The sequence below is a fragment of the Dendrobates tinctorius genome, unplaced genomic scaffold (genome assembly GCF_039654945.1).
Source record: "Dendrobates tinctorius isolate UK_male_01 unplaced genomic scaffold, ASM3965494v1 ptg000233l, whole genome shotgun sequence".
NCBI classification, from domain to species: domain Eukaryota; kingdom Metazoa; phylum Chordata; class Amphibia; order Anura; family Dendrobatidae; genus Dendrobates; species Dendrobates tinctorius.
Genome location: NW_027361900.1, coordinates 1,519,553 through 1,541,841, shown reverse-complemented (window position 1 = coordinate 1,541,841; position 22,289 = coordinate 1,519,553). Strand labels below are relative to the sequence as shown.

Sequence of the window (22,289 nt, the reverse complement as noted above, 5' to 3'; positions counted from 1 at the left end):
CAGGGCTCCGCTCCGTACACCTCGTACACACACGGCTCCGCTCCGTACACCTCGTACACACACGGCTCTGCTCCGTACACCTCGTACACACGGCTCCGCTCCGTACACCTCGTACACACGGCTCCGCTCCGTACACCTCGTACACACATGGCTCCGCTCCGTACACCTCGTACACACACGGCTCCGCTCCGTACACCTCGTACACACACGGCTCTGCTCCGTACACCTCGTACACACGGCTCCGCTCCGTACACCTCGTACACACACGGCTCCGCTCCGTACACCTCGTACACACAGGGCTCCACTCCGTACACCTCGTACACACACGGCTCCGCTCCGTACACCTCGTACACACACGGCTCTGCTCCGTACACCTCGTACACACGGCTCCGCTCCGTACACCTCGTATACACACGGCTCCGCTCCGTACACCTCGCACACACACGCCTCTGCTACATCTACCCTGTAAACCCCTCCTGACCCCACACATAAACTTCCCCTCATCCAGCACCATGACAACCAGCATAGCAGAGTCCTGTCCACACTGAGGCCCCTGATCATGTGACCCCTGACTCCTCCCCTCCTGTGACCTCATCACAGGTCCTGTGCGCACAGAGCAACTGTAGAAATCTCCGGCCTCGGGGGTCTCACCAGACTTCGCTCTTTTCTTGCAGGGGCCGCAGTGGATTTCATCCTGGATCCATAGAGCTGAATAGAGGAGCGATGTTCCTTCACTCTGATGGGAATTGATGGTGACGTTTGTCCAACGTCCACGTTACCGAGTAAATCCCCCCAGGACTGCAGCCGGTAAAGACCCCGATATCCACAGGTGTCCCCTCTAATTGGGGGAAAGGGATCGAAAAGCCTCTTATCCCGAGGGGAAACCCTGTACATGGAGACATCGGCCTCAGATCTCTCCTGTCCTGTTCTTCCAGAAAAGCCTCAAACTTCTGTGTGTGACTCAGAGCTGAGATCTAACGTGAGAGAAGATTCCAGTGCGGGGAAGACGGGAAACCTTCATATAGACGGCCGGTGGGGATGGAGGCAGTGACCGACTCTGGCCACATCTGTCTCTAGAGCCCGCAGTAGAAGATGAAGATGTCGTCCTCATCATGAAGGAGTTACAGTCATCAGTCATATGTTAAAGTTTGGGCACCCCTATTAATGTTAACCTTTTTTCTTTATAACAATTTTGGTTTTTGCAACAGCTATTTCAGTTTCATATATCTAATAACTGATGGACTCAGTTATATTTCTGGATTCAAATGAGGTTTATTGTACTAACAGAAAATGTGCAATATGCATTTTAACAAAATTTGACCGGTGCAAATGTATTGGCACGTCAACATAAAAGTGACATTAATATTTCGTAGATCCTCCTTTTGCAAAAATAACAGCCTCTAGTCGCTTCCTGTAGCTATTAATGAGTTCCTGGATCCTGGATGAAGGTATTTGTGACCATTCCTGCTTACAAAACAATTCCAGTTCAGTTAAGTTTGATGGTCGCCGAGCATGGACAGGCCGCTTCAAATCATCCCACAGATGTTCAATGATATTCAGGTCAGGGGACTGGGATGGCCATTCCAGAACATTGTAATTGTTCCTCTGCATGAATGCCTGAGTAGATTTGGAGCGGTGTTTTGGATCATTGTCTTGCTGAAATATCCATCCCCTGCGTAACTTCAACTTCATCACTGATTCTTGCACATTATTGTCAAGAATCTGCTGATACTGAGTTGAATCCATGCGACCCTCAACTTTAACAAGATTCCCGGTGCCGGCATTGGCCACACAGCCCCAAAGCATGATGGAACCTCCACCAAATTTTACTGTGGGTAGCAAGTGTTTTTCTTGGAATGCTGTGTTTTTAAGCCTCCATGCATAACTCCTTTTTGTATGACCAAACAACTCAATCTTTGTTTCTTCAGTCCACAGGACCTTCTTCCAAAATGTAACTGGCTTGTCCAAATGTGCTTTTGCAGACCTCAGGCGACTCTGTTTGTGGCGTGCTTGCAGAAATGGCTTCTTTCGCATCACTCTCCCATACAGCTTCTCCTTGTGCAAAGTGCGCTGTATTGTTGACCGATGCACAGTGACACCATCTGCAGCAAGATGAGGCTGCAGGTCTTTGGAGGTGGTCTGTGGATTGTCCTTGACTGTTCTCACCATTCTTCTTCTCTGCTTTTCTGATATTTTTCTTGGCCTGCCACTTCTGGGCTTAACAAGAACTGTACCTGTGTTCTTCCATTTCCTTACTATGTTCCTCACAGTGGAAACTGACAGGTTAAATCTCTGAGACAACTTTTTGTATCCTTCCCCTGAAAAGCTATGTTGAATAATCTTTGTTTTCAGATCATTTGAGAGTTGTTTTGAGGAGCCCATGATGCCACTCTTCATAGGAGAATCAAATAGGAGAACTACTTGCAAGTGGCCACTTTAAATACCTTTTCTCATGATTTGATACATCTGGCTATGAAGTTCAAAGCTCAATGAGGTTACAAAACCAATTTAGTGCTTCAGGAAGTCAGTAAAAAGTAGTTAGGAGTGTTCAACTCAAGAAAATGATAAGGGTGCCCATACTTTTGCACCGGTCAAATTTTGTTTAAATGCAGATTGCACATTTTCTGTTAGTACAATAAACCTCATTTGAATCCAGAAATATAACTGAGTCCATCAGTTATTAGATATATGAAACTGAAATAGCTGTTGCAAAAACCAAAATTGTTATAAAGAAAAAAGGTTAACATTAATAGGGGTGCCCAAACTTTTACATATGACTGTATTTCTCATGTCGCATGTAATGAATCTCTCCTGCAGTATTGCTAATGCCGATTCCAGTGTCGGTAATGAGACGAGAATTAGCGTTATGGAAGATGAGTCTATGAGGAACGTGTTCAGCTGCCGACTCCAAGGAGGAAACTGCTTGTTGTCTGTGGCCTAAATATATAGGTTTTATTAGTAGATGTCAGGGGAGAAAACTAAACCCTGTAAGATAATAAATCTCCTCATATGTTTCCCTTATTATCTCCAGTAATTGTATTATTACACAGGATTCTTATGATGTTACATCGGATCATCTTCTTCTCATTCAGGTCTCTACAATATCCGATCCTCTCAGTGAAGATCTTCTACAGAAGAGAATTTTCCTGATTTCCCCATCAAGGATGGATATGGACAGAGACAAGATGGCGGAGAGGATGTTACACCTCACCCTAGAGATCCTCTTCCGTCTCACTGGAGAGGTGAGAGATTCTGATGACGTCACATTACATCATTCTTATCTATGGGAATAACAGATGGACAGAACTGGAGAGGTGAGGACTCTGGAAATGTCTGGAGTGAGATTTATTAGTGTGTCTCTCCATTGCCAGGATTACACAGTGGTGAAGAAGACCTCTAGTGATCGCTGTCAGGACCCTGTGTCTGAGGGATGGGGAAGACCCCTGAGCCCAATCACGGGGCCTCCACCTCACCCCCTGATCCATGAGGACATCAATGACCAGAAGATCCTAGAGCTCATCTACAAGATGATTGAGCTGCTGACTGGAGAGGTGACACTGCTGGGAATGCTGGGACATTATACAGTAACACTATGAAGGGATCGGGGGATGACGGTATCATTGTATGTGTCAGGTTCCTATAAGGTGTCAGGATGTCGCTGTCTATTTCTCCATGGAGGAGTGGGAGTATTTAGAAGGACACAGGGATCTGTGCAAGAACATCATAATGGAGGTTCCCCAGCCCCTCACATCTCCAGGTAATAGACAGGACTAAATACACACGGCCTATAATTATCTGTATGTAGAGAATGAATTCAGTCCCTGTATGTGTTTCCTCCAGATCTATCCAGTAAGAGGACAACACCAGAGAGATGTCCCCGTCCTCTTCTTCCACAGGACTGTAACCAAGAAGATCCCAGTGCTCCTCAGGATCATCAGGTAGATGGAGAGAAGGTGTCAGGAGATCTCCCCTATGATGTGTAGACGGCTGTGAAGGTCTTGTGCTCAGTCTTGCTGTATCTACCAGTATTATATGTTTTATACTTGTGTAATGAGAACGGTGGAGATGGCAGGATTAGAGCTGATCATAGATGGGACTTCTCCATCTGTCGGTGACTTTTACAATATTTGTTTCAGGGTGAAGATCTGACCCATATTAATACTACAGAGACATATGTGAGGGGTGATGAGTGGTGTAAAGAGGAGATTCCCACATATGACTACCCAGGTGAGTAGTAACCACTGAATGCAGAGAAGTCACAGATTCCTCTCAGTCACCGGCTGTGGCTGCTTTATCGGTGGTGTAGTCCGGCCGTATTACCATGATCACCATTTTGCCTCTAGACCACAACATTCTCCTCCACTAAAAACTGTTCAAATGACTTTGGGCAGTGAAAGCCCTTTTCTATAGAACTTACAACCAATTACATTGTTTCTGATCCTAAGGAATTCAGATTACTGCACAATCTCTCCTGAAATGGGGAGCAATATTATTTTCTCTAATCTTCTGCTCAGGATCCATAGTAGCTCCAATGGTCCACCATAAGTGAGGGCAACTCTGGTTTACTGTTGTGTAATCTGTATTTGTAGTTTTCCGTTAATGAGATTCTCGTGCTCTGGGGCGGGGCTGTGGGTGGGGCTGTGGGCGGGGCTTTATGTGGTGCTCTGATTACATATTCATCTGTATTGGCTTATGACAGGTCGCTGACCCCTCACTGACCTGCCCCCATTATTACATAATGCATATAATAACATTGATATTATTGTTGATAATGCCTATAATATTGTGGCTATTGTGAGGCTTAGAAAAAAATTACACCCAGCAAAATGTCACCGGTGATGGCGGCACCTGCGCAGCAGCATCTATATCAACTATATCAAATTTTTTTGTTAGGAAGTTATAAGGGTTAAAAGTTGACCAGCGATTTCTCATTTTTACAACAAAATTTACAAAACCATTTTTTTAGGGACCACCTCACATTTGAAGTGAGTTTGGGGGGTCAATATGACAGAAAATACCCAAAAGTGACACCATTCTAAAAACTGCACCCCTCAAGGTGCTCAAAACCACATTCAAGAAGTTTATTAACCCTTCAGGTGCTTCACAGGAATGAATGGAATGTGGAAGGAAAAAATAAACATTTACTTTTCTTTCACACAAATTTTCCTTTAGACCTAATTTTTTTAACTTTTGCAAGGGTAACAGGAGAAAATGGACTATACATTTTGTTTTGCAATTTCTCTTAAGCATGCCAATACCCCATATGTGGGCACACGGCAGGGCTCCTAAGGGAAGACGCGCCATTTGAGTTTATGAATGTAAAATATGCTGGAATAATTAGCCGTTGCCATGTTGCATTTGGCCCCTGATGTGCCTAAACAGGGACCCCATTTTGGAAACTAGATCCCTTAGGGAACTTATGCAGATGTGTATTGAGCACCTTGAACCCACAGCTGCTTCACAGAAGTTTATAACGTAGAGCCATGGAAATAAATAACATTTTTCACAAATCATTTTAGCTCCATATTTTGCATTTTCATAAGGGGAACAGGAGAAATTGCTCCATACAGTTTGTTGTGCAATTTCTCCTGAGCACGCCGATACCCCATATGTGGGAGAATACTACTGTTTGGGCGCATGGCAATGCTTAGAAGGGAAGGAGCGCCATATTGGAGAGCAGATTTTGCTGGAATTGTTTGTGGGTGACATGTCACATTGTCAGAGCCCCTGAGGAGCCAGAACTGCATAAGCCCCAAAAGTGACTGCATTTTACCAAATACTTCCCTGAATGAATTCTTCTAGTGGTGCAGTGAGCATACTGACACCACTGCTGTTTCATAGAAAATTATACCATTGGCCAGTGAAGAAGAAATAATTACTGTATTTTTCGGACGCACCCCAAATTTTCAAAAGGAAAATAGGGGAAAAAAATGTGCCAAATGGGGGTCCGTCTTACAGTCCGAATTCAGCTTACCGGGGGGATCAGCACAGGTGCAAGAGTAGTCACAGAGGTTGTTCGGTAGTCCAGGCTTGTGCGGTGGCCTCTGGAAAATCCCATCCCAGGGTGGTGCGGCAGGGGTGTTCTGTGCTGGGGCGCGTCAGCATTCTGTGCTTGGGCGGCAGCGCTCTGTGCTAGGGTGGCAGCGCTCCACCTGAGGCGGCAGCAGCGCTCTGTGCTGGGGAGGCAGCACTCTGTGCTGCGTAGGAGGCTCCACCGCAATTTTGTCAAAGCCGGAGGCCCCTGCAGCTCCATTACTGCGATGCGGTGGCCTCTGGGAAAATGGCAGCTGGGGGCGGCACATGCTCAGATTCAGATCTCGGCAACGAGATCTCAGGACGAGATCTGAATCTGAGCATGCGACATTCACAGCGGCCATTTTTCCGGAGAACACCGCATCGCAGCAATGGAACTGTGGGGGTCTCCGGGCTTTGACAAAATGCCGGCAGAGCCCTCCACGCAGCACAGAGCTACACCGCAGCATTTGTAAGTATATTCCTACTATAAGACGCAAATTTTTTTGGGAAAAAGTGCGTCTTATAGTCCGAGAAATATCGTACATTTTTACCACTAAAATATTGTTTTAACCCCAGATATTACATTGGAAAATAGGTAGATAGGTAAATGATCACTACACCCAGAGATGAATTCACAGAGGGGGGGTCATTTCCAATTCCCAGAGGGGTGTCATTTCTAAAATGGGGTCACTTCAGGGGGGATTCTGATGTTATGGCACTTTGGAGAGCCACTAAGTGCCAGAACAACAGAATCTCCCCTGAAGTGACCCCATTTTGGAAATGACACCCCTCTGGGAATTCATCTAGGGATATAGTGACCATTTTCACTACATGGATGATTTCCAGAAACTCATAGTAGAAGTTTCACAGCAAAAATGTCATTGTAGTGCCCAATATATTGTGCCCAGCTTGTGTCTCTGGAGACCTCCCCCCACCTACCCCCGGAAATTGTTAAGTCAGCTCTACTCAAATGTGTCTGTCACTAAATAAACCAAATGCTTGAATGTCAAAACAGTTCATCAACGTGGTTCTGTGTGGAAGATTGTAAAGCCGTCATGGAGGCATAAGGCTGGCAGTGATGGTCATTGTGGGTAATAATAGCGGGTATTGTAGCAATATGTTACATGATGATGTGGCCTCTAGGGGTCTCACTTCGTTATGTGTGTACTATAGAGTGTTGGAACTTGTTGGTTAGTTGTAAGGAGACATCTTGTAATGGTGGATTGCCTCTCATGTAATAAAAAGCCTGGAGATATCCACAGAGTGCGATCCATGACAGGAAACAACTAGCAGATCATGGTGGCAGCTGGGCACAGAACCTGCAAACCCTCAGAGCTTGTGTGAGGCTGGGACTGGACAGAGGATCCCAGCACCTGTAAGTACAGATTCCCTGACATTACTGCAACATGGAGACTGGGTTGAAGCCCCCTCAGGGACTGGATATCACTTCATGTAATCTGTCCCAGACTTGGAGACATTGGAAGGAAGAGTTTACACTGTATGTGGATCTCACAGTGGCCCCCACTGATGACAAACGGAAAGTAAAGCTGTTTTATTACTGTGACGTCCGTCTGTGAGTCTGGGTGGCAGTAAGACAGCGCCCCGAGCAACCCCGATACCCTTTCCCCCTATACAGGGATCTGGATTTACAGCAGAGCCCAGGAGGTGCTGTCTGAATAAGAGCAGCGGACCAGAGCAGGACGGTCGCCAGAAAGGGGTTAAAAGACAGGACCAAAAGCGTAGTCAGGAATCCAAGTCTAAACCAGGCGGGCAGCAGAGGTACAAAAACGGCAGACAGTAGCAGAGTCAAAGCCAGGCCAAGGTCAGAGTCATAAACCGGGAGGGAGGCAGAGGTACAACATCGTTAGGCAGTCGCAGGGTCAAAAACCAGGCCAAGGTCAGAGACAGAAATCCAGGCCAAGGTCAGAGTCATAAACCGGGAGGTTGGCAGAGGTACAAAATAGTCAGGCAGGAACAGAGTCAGAAATCCAGGCATAGGTCAGAGTCAAAGATAGCAAATAACAAACTAGCACACTGGGGAAACCAAGACTATATCTGGCGACCTGCAAGACAGGCCCCAAGGTATTTGAAGGATCAGGCTATCCCTCACAGGCTCACAGTCTGATGATGTCATTAGGACCGCCCCCAGGACCAGGTCAGATGGTGATGCACCAACCCTTTCATGACTGACAGAGAAGCGGAGCCTGCGCCCACCAGATGTCTGCTCAGGAACCCCTTCTCTGTCACCACCACCCACGGGGGAACCACGGCACCTCCTAGTGGCCGAGGCAGGAACAGCCGTCCCCGAGTCTGACGGTGACGTGACCGCCCGGCGCCTCCCAGTGGTTGAGACCGAAACAGCAGTCCCTGTATCTGACGGCGACGTGACCGCCCGGCGCCTCCCAGTGGAGGGGCCTCCGGACCCTCAAAACCTGGTTTGTTAGGGTGAAGGAGGTGAAGTTTCCTGATCAACCCCTTGGCATGAATGTCACCAGCAAGGACCCAGGACTTCTCCTCCGGACCGTATCCCTTCCAGTGCACCAGATACTGCTCGGACCCTCTCACTAAGCGGGACTCAAGGATACCCTGGACTTCGTATTCCAAGGCACCCCCGACCAAAACTGGAGGAGGAGGGGACCGGACAGGACGAATTGGGGAGCGGTACAATTTGAGGAGAGACTTGTGGAAAACATTTGGCAGTTTGAATGACTGAGGGAGTTTTAGACGAAAAGCTACTGGGTTAATCACCTCTAATTTCGTATGGACCAATGAACCTGGGACCCAGTTTTGCAGACGGCACTTTAAGCCTAATATTCCTGGTAGAAAGCCAGACTTTGTCTCCAACTCCCAGGTGCGGCCCTTTGGATCGCCGTCTGTTAGCAGCCGAAGCTTGTCTAACCTGAGCCCCTTTCAAGTTTGTGTTCACTTCTGACCAAATCATCTTTAACTGATGTATAGATCTTTCTACCCCAGGGAGCTCTGACATCTTAGCAGAGAATGAACCAAAGCGTGGGTGCAGCCCACGATTGCAGAAGAAAGGGGTAGTCTTGATGGACTCCTGGTACTGATTATTCAGGGCTAACTCTGCTAACGGCAGATGTTCCACCCAATTGGACTGATGCTCAGACACATAACAACGGAGATTCATTGTTCCAGTGCTTGGTTGGGTCCCTCGGTTTGACCATTGATTTCTGGGTGGTAGGCAGAGGAGAAGGACAATTCAATGCCAATGCATTTGCAGAACGCCCTCCAAAATTTCAAAACAAACTGGGTACCCCTGTCGGACACAATATTCACAGGAGCGCTATGCAGTCGTACAACATGAATAATGAACAGTTTACTTAGGGTTTCGGAATTAGGTAGTCCAGACAGAGGAACGAAATGACACTGCTTACTGAACCTATCCACCACCACCCAGGTACAAGTCTTCCCTTCTGAGGGCGATAGGTCAGTAATAAAGTCCATGGAGATGTGGGTCCATGGACCCTCAGGGTTAGGCAAGAACTGGAGCCAGCCAGCAGGACGATTATGGGGAGACTTAGCGCGAGCACAGATTTCTCAATCCAGTACATAGTCCTTACAATCCTTTATTACAGTTGGCCACCAAAAATTCCTGGTCACCAGTCTGATGGTACTATTTATACCTGGATGCCCTGCAAGGACGGAATCATGTGATTCCTTCAGAACTTGCAGGCGGAATGTGGCCGGAACAAAAATTTTTTGGGGAGGCGTAGTGTCAGGGGCTTGTTCTGGGGATCTACGGATCTCCTCCAGAAGATCCAAGGACACAGCCGAAACAACAATCCCGTTGGCCAATATTAGAGCTGGTTCAGAGTCCTCGGCCTGTGAGGGGCAAAAACTTTGAGAGAGGGCATCAGCCCTTACATTTTTAGTACCTGGTCGGAAAGTGATCATAAAATCAAATCTCAAGAAGAACAGGGCCCACCTTGCCTGTCTAGGATTCTGTCACGATTGGACTGGCGAGTAAACTGAGACCAGGGGCACCTTTCCTGGCCCTGACACTAGGGGGCACCCTAACTCGCCCTGTTTCCCGGGATACCTCAGATGGCGAGGATGCCGAGGCCTCTGCCCTAGCCCTGTCTCCTAGCTTAGCCCTGCGTCTGCCCCCCTCCCCTCTCCCGGGGAAGAGAGGCGCTACCGTGTACCGAAGTACACCAACCCGACAGACAGGGGAACGAGACAAGGGTAAAAGAAAATTCCACTCACAAATAATACTCTCACAAGCAACAGAGGTATACACCAGGGTGTGAAGGATGGGGGAAGAAAACAAAGCAGGAATGGATGAGGAATCTCCAAGCGTGCAAACCACACAGTCGTCGCATAATGAACTCCTCCAGCACTCCTAACACCAGCTCCTTTCTCTCTCTCCAGATCCTTGAAGCAAATGCTATCTCAGACAAAGATCTGGCCTGTGGACCTAGTTTTTATAGGAGAGAGGAGTGGTTAACCAAGCACAGCTGAAAGCAGGGATTTCCACATGACTGATTAACCCCTGTCCTGCTGAAAGAAACAAACACCCTTAATACGCCGGAGAAGTGCTTCTTCTCAGCGGCAATGCAGGAGCCACAAGACGCTGCGGTTCTCTGGCTCTGTTCTGTCTCGGTAACCCCGTGACAGATTCAGTCTTTTTGCTGATTCCAAGTAGGTCAGGTTCTTGTGATCCGTGATCACGGTGATCTTATATTCCGCACCTTCGAGGAAGTGGTGCCATTCTTCGAAGGCCCATATTATTGCCAACAGTTCCCCATTCCCTATATCATAATTTCTCTCAGTGGAAGAGAATTTTTGGGAAAAGAAGGCACATGGACGAAGTTGAGTGAGGGATGCCGTGCCTTGTGATAGCACTGCTTCTACTCCAACCTCAGAGGCATCAACCTCTACCACAAAGGGGCGATCTAGATCAGGCTGAATCAATATTGGGTTAGACGCAAAACATTCTTTTAAAACAGAAAATGCCTGAAGTGCATACAACACATAACATAGAGTACATACTTACCAATCACCTAATTCCCCAAAGCCATCAATCTCCTGTAATAAAAATAAAATAAAAAGCAACCTATACTCACCTTTCCGCTGTATTCCAGATAATAACGACGATCTCCCGTGTAGAGCAGCCGCATCAGCTGATGCGACCGCTCTCCAGGGGCCCGAGCAATGAAATGATAGGCGGAGGTAATCCTCCGCTGTGTATCCCTCCGCCACCAGGAAAGAGGTCCCGTAACCGTAACCCAAGCCCTAACCCTATTTCTCACGCAGCATTGCTGTAAAGTGAGAGCCTGAACTCATGTAACCTCAGTGATGCACTGCAGGAGCCATTGTCTCCTGTCAGTTCATCACTGTGAGGCCCTAAAGAGCAGTGACATATAGGGGAGATCATCGTGGGACATTCGTTATTAATAGGAATGTGTCAGACAGGGAATATATGGTTTGTTTATTTTTTTACTTTTTATTACAGGAGACTGAGGGCGTCGCTTGGATCTGGGCGTGCAATAAAAATATATCGGTGTTGTGTTTTATTTCATTAAAATACTTTTATGTGTGTGTGTTTTTTTTAACCCTTTATTACTATAAGATTAATAATGGAGAGGCTGTCCATTATTAACCAGGCTTAATGTCATTTTCCAATAGCAAGGTGACATTAACCCCTTATTACCCCATATTCCACAGCTACACGGGAGTGGAAAGAGAGGAGCTAAGTGCCTGAATTGGCTCATCTTATAGATGCGCCATTTCTGGGGCGGCTGCAGGCTGGTATTTGTAGCTGGGGGGGTCCAATATCCATGGCCCCTTCCTAGGCTATGAATATCAGCCAGCAGCTTTCTGGCTATAAAATTTAGGGGGACCCCCAGGTCATTTTTTGGGGGGTCCCCTATTTTAATAGCCAGTAAAGGCTATGAAGACAGCTGCGGGCTGATATTCATAGCCTGGGAAATGGCCATGGGTATTGCCCCATTCCCAGGCTACAAATATTGGCCCCCGGCTGTCGGCTTTCCCCCTCTGGCACAGAAAATTGCACGGGAGCCCACGCCATTTTTTTTATTTTTTAAAATGAAACATTGTTCATTAATAAACATGGATATGGAAATATCTATAGAAATATCTGGAAATATATCTGGACATATCTATGGATATATCTATAGATACAGTATATCTATGGATATATCTATGGATATATCTATGGAAAGATCCATGGATATATCTATAGATAGATCTATCTATCTATCTATCCCATATTTATCTATCCCATATCTATCTATCTTTCTATCTATCTACGTGTGTAATGGAGTGTGGGTTGGACAAGTGTAAAAGAGGAGGTCGGACAGAAATGGCAACACAAATCTTTTTTTGTTAAATGACATATCTTTATTTAGGTTACAAAGACGCATACAATTCACAAGCAAAAACCGCATAAAAAATGCATCAAAAAGCGCATCAATAACGCACCTGCATTTTCTGCCAAGAGCTGTGGATTCTGTGTGGAATAATCCGCCCGGTGTGCACACAGCCTTATAGCTCTCAGCACTATAACGGTGTGTACATGGGGACTTATTATTAAGAACGTCTGTGTCTGTGCGCGCTCCTGTGTGTGCGCTCATGATGCTTGCAATGTGTTTTATGTGAACACGTGGCGGATTGTGCTGCAGATTTTTCCGTGCAGATTTTGCTAAATCCGCAGGTAAAATGACCGGCGTATTACCTGCGGATTTTGTGCGGCTTTCACCTGCATTTTGACACCTGCGGATTCTTATAATGGAGTAGATGTAAAACGCTGCGGAATACGCACAAAGAATTGACATTCTGCAGAAATGAACCCTCAGCGTTTATGCTGCGGATTTTTCTGCACCATGTGCACAGAGGTTTTTGTTTTACATTGACTATAATGGTACTGTACAATGCAGGAGAATCTGCTGTGGATCCGCAGTAGAATCCGCAACGTGTGCACAGACCCTTACAATAAGATGCTTCAGATTGAAGAGAGAGGAGGGAGGGGTTTGGGTGTGTTTTGGAGTGGGTGTGCTCGGTGCTGGCTTACAGGCCAGTGCAATGCATCATGGAACTTGTAGTATTAGAGCACAGTAAGTTGGGAGAAAGGAAGTTGTCGATTAACCCGATGAGAGCTGGAGCCAGCACTGAAAATGTGCTGCTAGAGCATGATAAAAGGTAATATTGCTAAAATAAACACAGTGGATGTTTTTACTGGCACATAATAGCAAGATTTATGAAAAAAAGTTACAGTAGTGGACAACTTCTTTAAATAGAAATGTTCAAAATATAAAACTCAATGATATTTTATTAAAGAAAATTGTTTTTTGTCTTGGCAGATGACTGCTCCAGGAGATCAGAGGGACAGCTGACATCTTTAATTTTTAAATCTGATGATCTTGAGATCCTACAAAATATGACTGAAGTGATTGCTATTACTCCAGATATATCATCATCCATTCACAGTAAAGATCTGTCATCTGATCCTAAGAAACAGGTCCCATCTTCTGATTCATTACTGACTACTAAGGAAAATCAAAGTCACAAAAGAGGCATTAAAAAACAAACTGCTCCTAAAGCAAAAAAGTCATTTTCTTGTTCAAATTGTGGGAAATGTTTTAACAAGAAATCTCATTTTGTTACACACCAGAGAATGCACACAGGGGAGAAGCCTTTTTACTGTTCAGAATGTGGGAAATGTTTTGCAGATAAATCATATTTTGTTATTCACCAGAGAACTCACACAGGGGAGAAGCCTTTTTCATGTTCAGAATGTGGGAAATGTTTTAATAAGAAATCAGAGCTTGTTACTCACCAGAGAACACACACAGGGGAGAAACCTTTTTCTTGTTCAGAATGTGGGAAATGTTTTGCACTGAAAACAAGTTTTGTTTCCCACCAGAGAACTCATACAGGGGAGAAGCCTTTTTCCTGTTCAGAATGTGGGAAATGTTTTGCACATAAGTCACATTTTGTTACTCACCATAAAACTCACACAGGGGAGAAGCCTTTTTCCTGTTCAGAATGTGGGAAATGTTTTAACCAGAAATCACATTTTGTTGCACACCAGAGAACTCACACAGGGGAGAAGCCTTTTTCCTGTTCAGAATGTGGGAAATGTTTTGCACGTAAATCACATTTTGTTACTCACCATAGAACTCACACAGGGGAGAAGCCTTTTTCCTGTTCAGAATGTGGGAAATGTTTTAACCAGAAATCAAATTTGGTTGATCACCATAGAACTCACACTGGGGAAAAGCCTTTTTCCTGTTCAGATTGTGGGAAATGTTTTAACCGGAAATCACATTTTGTTAACCACCAGAGAACTCACACAGGGGAGAAGCCTTTTTCCTGTTCAGAATGTGGGAAATGTTTTAGCCAGAAATCAAATTTGGTTGATCACCATAGAACTCACATGGGGGAGAAGCCTTTTTCCTGTTCAGAATGTGGGAAATGTTTTAACCAGAAAGGGGATCTTGTTAAGCACCAAAGAACTCACACAGGGGAGAAGCCTTTTTCCTGTTCAGAATGTGGGAAATGTTTTAACCAGAAATCACATTTTGTTAAACACCAGAGAACTCACACAGGGGAGAAGCCTTTTTCCTGTTCAGAATGTGGGAAATGTTTTGCAGATAAATCACATTTTGTTACTCACTGTAGAACTCACACAGGGGAGAAGCCTTTTTCCTGTTCAGAATGTGGGAAATGTTTTAACCGGAAATCATGTTTGGTTGATCACCATAGAACTCACACGGGGGAGAAGCCTTTTTCCTGTTCAGAATGTGAGAAATGTTTTAACCAGAAAGGGGATCTTGTTAGGCACCAAAGAACTCATACAGGAGAGAAGCCTTTTTCATGTTCAGAATGTGGGAAATGTTTTAACCAGAAAGGGGATCTTGTTAAGCACCAAAGAACTCACACAGGAGAGAACCCTTTTTGATGTTCAGAATGTGGGAAATGTTTTACTCAGATTTCAAGTCTTGTTACACATGAGAGAATTCACACAGCAGAGAAGCCATATTCATGTTCAGAATGTGGGAAATGTTTTAAATGGAAAATAGATCTAGATCACCATCAAAGAACGCACACAGGGCAGAAGCCTTTTTTCCTGTTCAGAATGTGGGAAATGTTTTAACCGGAAAGCGATTCTTGTTAGACATGAGAGACCTCACACAGAGTAGAAGCCATTTGCATTTTCTTAATGTGGGAAATATTTTGCTTGGAAATCAACTGTTAATAAACATCAGACACGTCACATAAGGGAGAAGCCTTTTTTATGTTCATATGTTCATAATGTTTTAACCAAAATATAATCTTCTTAAATGGGTTGTCTCTTGTCATTCCTCATGTTTGCTGACAAAAGAATAAAACTTAACTTTATTCCAAATGTAAAACTATACCCATAATTCACCCCCTTAAGGTTAGTCAGTAGGTGACTAATAGAAAAAACATGTACCCCTAAGTTCACTATATAGGGTGAGGTGACGTACTGTATACTGTGACGGAGTCAGCTTCAGCTGAGTCGATTTCTAGAGTGGCACCCACCCACCTAGGGCTAGCTGACCTTGTGAGGGATCACCCCCTATACAGAGAGTGTCAGGGGCAAGACCAAGGGGGTGATCCACCACGACTGCTGGAACCAGGCGGCCGACTCAAGGAAGACAGGTGTGAGTGTCTGGCAACAGGGAACGTGCAGGGTACAAGACATAACAAAGCGTGGTCACAGTGTTTCTTCAATAAAGCGTGGTCCCAGGGTTTAATCAGGAACAAGACATAGTTACAAGGACAAAGTGAAACATAGCAAGGTGCGTGCATGGGCACGCCAAGGTCCAAGACATGATATGTGCTAGGTGGCACACCAGGGTCCCGCAAGGGCTAGATGGCATCGGACTCCGGACATCTGGCAACGATCGACAGTCTCTGGACTTCAGCTGCGGACATCAGGCCGCAGTCATCAGGTTCCGAACCTCTGGCAGCGATAGGCAGGCTCTGGGCATCTGTCAGGCAAGCCAGGGTTCAGGCAAGGAGGCACGCCAGAGTTCAAGACATGGTGCATGTTAGGAGACACGCCAAGGTCCAAGGCAGGGTTCCAGGCAGGATGAGTGCTAGGAGACACACCAGGGTCCAGGGCAAAGTTCAAGGCACGGTGCTTGCTAGGGGGCACACCAGGGTCCAAGGCAGGGTGCAAGGCAAGGTGTGTGCTAGGGGCTACGCCAGGTTCAGACTAGGGCTAGGGCCTGTGCATGCTAGGAGGCATGCCAGGGTTCAGGCTAGGGCCTATGCATGCTAGGAGGCATGCCAGGGTTCATGGCAGGACCTGTGAGTGCTTTAGAGATGCACAGGGAGGTATGCCAAGGAGCAGGCTAGGGCCTGCTCGTGCCAAGGTGGCACGCATTGCACAGTGCAGATACAGCGTGAGTGCAAGGAAGCAAAGAGTACGGCTGGGGCACTGGCTAGCTGGTCGGGCTGAGGCTCAGACAGGCGGGCCAGACTGCGGCGAGCACGGCTGAGGCACAACAGGCGGACACAGCTAAGGCAGGCATGGCTGAGGCACAAACAGGCGGGCGAGGGAAGGCCAGGCGCGTGCAAAGGGCCCGCAAAGAAACAAGGCAAGGCAAAGTACAAATCAAGGAGCGGAACGTAGGTTGAATCACAAAGCCGGCTACAACATAGAAGCGGAGCGTATGCTAGAGCCCAGACCCAAGTCAGAGACATAGAGCAGAGTACAGACAGGTAGTGGAACGTATGCTGAGACACAGAGCTGGGTATATGGCAAAGCACAGAGTACAAGATAAGACTTGTGCTAAAGGAGCACGGAAGGTCAGAATGAAAAGATAGAGCTCAAGACAGAGTACATGGCCAAGGTGCGAACAGACAGCACGGCAAGGTATAGTGTTATGAGTTCATTTTCCCCTTCACCATTGAGGTCTTATGAACTCCCTCTTCTGGTGAAGGAAGGTAGTGAGGCTGATTACCAAGCACCTGAGCTGGGAGAGGATGACTGGGCGACGGGGATCTCTGACTGGATATAAGGCAGCCGACGCCCTTCCTCCTCGCTGGTGATTTCTCTGTAGAATTCTAGGAGACCAGTCTGATTCCTGCTCCTCAAAAGCTAAGTTTTCTGCTTTGCCTTTTTGCATTTGTGTTTTGGTTTTAGTTTGCCTTGCTTTTCTGGATTCTGCCATTCCCTGCTGGGGTGAGCTGAATTCCTTTTTTGCCGGTTGCTCTGTCTTCAGAAAATACCTGAGTACTGACATAGTCTTTTTGAAGCCTAGCATCTTCAGGGCATTTTTCCCTGTCAGTCTGTTGGCTCTTATTTTCATAGGGTTTTTCGCGGATTGCAGATAGCAGCTTTCCTATCCTGTCCTGTCTAGTTAGCTTGGGCCCCATCATTTGCTCAGTCTATCTTTCTATCTGTGTTAGTGTTTTTTCTTCTTGCTTCACCGTCATTATATGTTGGGGGCTGCCTATTTCTTTGGGGTCTGCTCTGGGGCAGTTTAGATTTCCCTTTCTGTCTTTAGGCTATTTAGTTCTCCGGCTGTGATCGAAGGGGTCTAGGGCACCGTAGGGACCCCCCACGGCTACTGCTAGTTGTTGATAGGTTCAGGGGTCTGTAATCCGATAGCTGCCAACTTCTCTGGTTTTCTGGACTCCTACGGTGACTCAATCATAACAGAATCACCAGCCATATCGCAGATCCTAGGGTACTCAATAGCAGGAAAGAATTGTGTAAAAAAAAAAAAAGGTGTGTATATTTTTTCCTCTATATCTCTGAGGCCATAGGGGGAATTTTTTTTCTCTCAATGGAGATAAAGCAATTGTTTGATCGGGTGGAGCAGCTCGCTGCGGAAGTGCGGGGAATTTCCGCCTACCTTGCTCATTCACATGCTGCTGAACCAAAGATTCCTACTCCTGATGTGTTTTTTGGGGATCGTTCTAAATTTTTGAATTTCAAAAATAATTGTAAATTATTTTTTGCCTTGAGGCCTAACTCGTCAGGGAGCTCCGCGCAGCAGGTTAAAATTGTCATCTCTTTGCTGCGTGGCGATCCCCAGGATTGGGCGTTTTCTTTGAAACCTGATGATCCTAGTCTGACTAATGTGAACACATTTTTTCAAGCCTTGGGGATGTTGTATGACGACCCTAATGCTATTGATCAGGCTGAAAAGACCCTGTTGGCATTGAGCCAGGGTCGAGATTCTGCAGAATTGTACTGTCAAAAATTCCGAAAGTGGGCGGTCCTTACTGCCTGGAATGATAATTCCTTGGCAGCTCTCTTTCGGAAGGGTTGGTCAGAAGCCGTAAAAGATACTATGGTGGGATTTCCTGTTCCCTCTGGTCTGGACGATTCTATGTCATTAGCCATTCAGGTTGATCGGAGTTTACGTGAACGCAGGACTGCACGAGAGGTGTTGCCACCTGTTGAACAAGTGTCTGAACCTATGCAGTGTGATAGAGTTTTGTCCAGGGAGCAACGTCAGGAGTTCAGAAAGCGTAATAAGCTGTGTTTTTTTTGTAGAGATGCCTCGCATATTATTTATGTCTGTCCTAAACAAGAGAAACGTTTTGCACACACGTTTTCTGTGGGTGGTGTTCAACCTAAGTTTCTTCTGGCAATTACTCTGATCTGCTCCCTGTCCACATTTTCCGCCAAGGCTTTTGTGGATTCGGGAGCAGCCCTGAACCTAATGGACTTGGATTTTGCTAAACGTTGTGGATTTCCTATGACACCTCTGTGGACGCCTATCCCTTTGAGGGGGATTGATGCTACTCCTTTGGCGAAAAATAAACCTCAGTTTTGGACCCAGGTGGTAATGCTGGTCGCCCAAACCATCAAGAAAATTGCAGATTTTTGGTGTTGCATAATTTGCATGATACCATTGTTCTGGGGTTTCCCTGGTTGCAAATTCATAATCCAGTTTTGGACTGGAAATCTGTGTCTGTGGTGAGTTGGGGTTGTCGGTGTGCCCTTAGTGAGGCTCCGGTTTTTCCACCTCCCATCAGTCGCATGATGTTCCTGACTATTTGGCGGGCTTTTATGATGTATTTAGTGAGAATGAGTCTGTGTCTTTGCCTCCTCATAGGAGTTATGACTGTGCAATTGAACTGAGCCCGGGGTGTAAATTTCCCAAGGCTCGGCTCTTCATGAACGACATTTTCCGAGACTTAGTGGATAAATTTTTGATTATCTATCTGGATGATATTTTGATCTTCTCCAAGGATTGGGATTCTCATGTGGAACATGTTCGGACGGTGTTCCGGATCTTGAGGGAGAATTCCCTGTATGTCAAAGGATCGAAATGCCTTTTTGGGGTACAGAGGATTTCATTTTTGGGATTTATTTTGTCTCCGGCAACTATTGAAATGGATCCGGCCAAGGTACAGGCCATTTATGATTGGGTTCAGCCCACTTCTTTGAAGGCCCTTCAGAAGTTTTTGGGTTTTGCTAATTTTTATCGGAAATTTATAGCAAAATTTTCTAGTATTGCCAAGCCATTGACTGATCTGACTAAGAAGGGTGCTGATGTGTTGAATTGGTCTCCGGAGGCTGTTTCTTCCTTTCAGGATCTGAAGCGAAGATTCACTTCTGCCCTGGTTTTGCGGCAACCTGATGTCTCACTCCCGTTCCAGGTAGAGATGGACGCTTCTGAGATTGGTGCAGGAGCTGTTTTGTCCCAAAAGGATCCTGTAACATCTAAAATTAATCCCTGTGCTTTCTTTTCCCGAAAGTGCTCCCCATCTGAACGTAACTATGATGTGGGGAATCGGGAACTGTTGGCCATGAAATGGGCATTTGAGGAGTGGAGACATTGGTTGGAGGGAGCTAAACATCAAGTCGTGGTCCTCACCGACCACAAGAACTTGATTTACCTGGAGTCGGCCAAACGCTTGAACCCTAAACAGGCTAGATGGGCCTTGTTTTTTACACGTTTTGATTTTGCGGTCTCTTTTCTTCCTGGCACTAAGAATGTCAAGGCTGACGCTCTTTCTAGGAGCTTCTTTGCTGATTCTCCTGTGGTGACCAAGCCTGCTACCATCTTAGGCGAAGGGGTAGTTCTTTCTGCCATCTCGCCTGATTTGAGACGTGCTCTGGAAGAGTTCCAGGAGGACAAACCTGAGCGTTGTCCCAGTGGAAAGTTGTATGTTCCTGACCAGTGGAAGGAGAGAGTGATGTCTGAAGTTCATTGCTCTGCATTGGCTGGTTATCCAGGTATTTTTGGTACTAGAGATCTGGTGAGTCGGTCTTTTTGGTGGCCCGCCTTGTCTCGTGATGTCAGGAATTTTGTGCAGTCCTGTGGGACTTGCTTCCGGTCTAAACCTTGTTCTCGCTCTAGTGGGTTGCTGATGCCTTTGCCGGTCCCCAGGAGGCCATGGACCCATATTTCAATGGATTTCATCTCTGATATGCCTGTCTCTCAGAGAATGACTGTTATTTGGGTGATTTGTGATAGGTTCTCTAAGATGGTTCATCTTGTACCACTCCCTAAGTTGCCATCTTCTTCTGAGTTGGTGCCCCTGTTTTTGCAACATGTGGTTCGCTTGCACGGGATTCCTGAGAACATTGTATCTGACAGAGGAGTTCAGTTTGTGTCTAGATTTTGGAGCACGTTCTGTTCCAAGCTGGGAATTCAGTTGTCCTTCTCTGCGTTTCACCCTCAGACCAATGGGCAGACGAAGAGAACAAACCAGACCTTGGAGTCGTATTTGAGATATTTTATTTCCGCTGATCAGGATGATTGGGTTTCATTTTTGCCCTTGGCCGAATTTGCTTTAAATAATAGAGCTAGTTCTGCCACTTTGATGTCACCTTTTTTTTGTAACTTTGGGTTTCATCCTCAATTTTCTTCAGGCCAAGTGGAGCCTTCTGCCTGCCCAGGTGTTGACACTGTGGTGGAGAGAATGCACCAGATCTGGGACCAAGTGGTGGATAAGTTATCTCTCTCCCAGGAAAAGGCCCAGCGGTTTTCCAACCGACATAGGACCGTTAGTCCCCAGTTTAAGGTGGGTGATATGGTTTGGTTATCATCAAAAAATATCGCTATGAAGGTAGCTTCACCTAAGTTTAAGCCTAGATTTATTGGGCCTTACAAAATTTTGGAGATCATTAATCCGGTCTCTTTTCGGTTGGCTCTTGCTGTCACATTTAAAATCCATAATGTGTTTCATAAGTCCTTGTTGAAGAGGTTTGTTGAACCAGTAGTTCCTGGGGTGGCACCTCCGGACCCTGTATTGGTTGAAGGTAACATGGAATATGAGGTAGAGAAGATACTGGATTCCCGTCTGGCTAGACGGAGACTCCAGTATTTGGTTAAGTGGAAGGGTTATGGTCAGGAGGATAATTCCTGGGTCTCTGCCTCTGATATTCATGCCAAAAGATTGGTGCGTGCCTTTCATCAGGCTCACCCTGATCGCCCTGGTGGCGTGGATGAGGGTTCGGTGACCCCTCCTCAAGGGGAGGTACTGTTATGAGTTCATTTTCCCCTTCACCATTGAGGTCTGATGAACGCCCTCTTCTGGTGAAGGAAGGTAGTGAGGCTGATTACCAAGCACCTGAGCTGGGAGAGGATGACTGGGCGACGGAGATCTCTGACTGGATATAAGGCAGCCGATGCCCTTCCTCCTCGCTGGTGATTTCTCTGTGGAATTCTAGGAGACCAGCCTGATTCCTGCTCCTCAAAAGCTAAGTTTTCTGCTTTGACTTTTTGCATTTGTGTTTTGGTTTTAGTTTGCCTTGCTTTTCTGGATTCTGCCATTCCCTGCTGGGGTGAGCTGAATTCCTTTTTTGCCGGTTGCTCTGTCTTCAGAAAATACCTGAGTACTGCCATAGTCTTTTTGAAGCCTAGCGTCTTCAGGGCCTTTTTCCCTGTCAGTCTGTTGGCTCTTATTTTCATAGGGTTTTTCGCGGATTGCAGATGGCAGCTTTCCTATCCTGTCCTGTCTAGTTAGCTTGGGCCCCATCATTTGCTCAGACTATCTATCTGTGTTAGTGTTTTTTCTTCTTGCTTCACCGTCATTATATGTTGGGGGCTGCCTATTGCTTTGGGGTCTGCTCTGGGGCAGTTTAGATTTCCCTTTCTGTCTTTAGGCTAGGCAGTTCTCTGGCTGTGATCGAGGGGTCTAGGGCATCGTAGGAACCCCCCACGGCTACTGCTAGTTGTTGTTGATAGGTTCAGGGGTCTGCAATCCCATAGCTGTCAACTTCTCTGGTTTTCTGGACTTAGCTAGCATTTCTGTTTTTGCCTCCTACGGTGACTCATTCATAACAGTAT

General features: G+C 46.2%; 2 protein-coding genes across 2 annotated transcripts; both read left to right on the top strand.

Moving 5' to 3' along the window:
* Window positions 1-616: 616 nt before the first annotated feature.
* LOC141060258 (oocyte zinc finger protein XlCOF29-like) lies at window positions 617-3,596 on the top strand. Its single transcript, XM_073556483.1, has 3 exons — window positions 617-807; window positions 3,093-3,242; window positions 3,372-3,596. Exons 2-3 carry the CDS (start codon window positions 3,165-3,167, stop codon window positions 3,594-3,596), a joined length of 303 nt encoding a protein of 100 aa, XP_073412584.1. The 5' UTR covers window positions 617-807; window positions 3,093-3,164.
* Window positions 3,597-4,138: 542 nt separating this feature from the next.
* On the top strand, window positions 4,139-15,347 carry LOC141060195 (uncharacterized). Its single transcript, XM_073556441.1, has 2 exons — window positions 4,139-4,227; window positions 13,359-15,347. The coding sequence occupies exon 2, from the start codon at window positions 13,436-13,438 to the stop codon at window positions 14,957-14,959; it is 1,524 nt and encodes a 507-aa protein (XP_073412542.1). The 5' UTR covers window positions 4,139-4,227; window positions 13,359-13,435; the 3' UTR covers window positions 14,960-15,347.
* The last annotated feature ends 6,942 nt before the right edge of the window (window positions 15,348-22,289 follow it).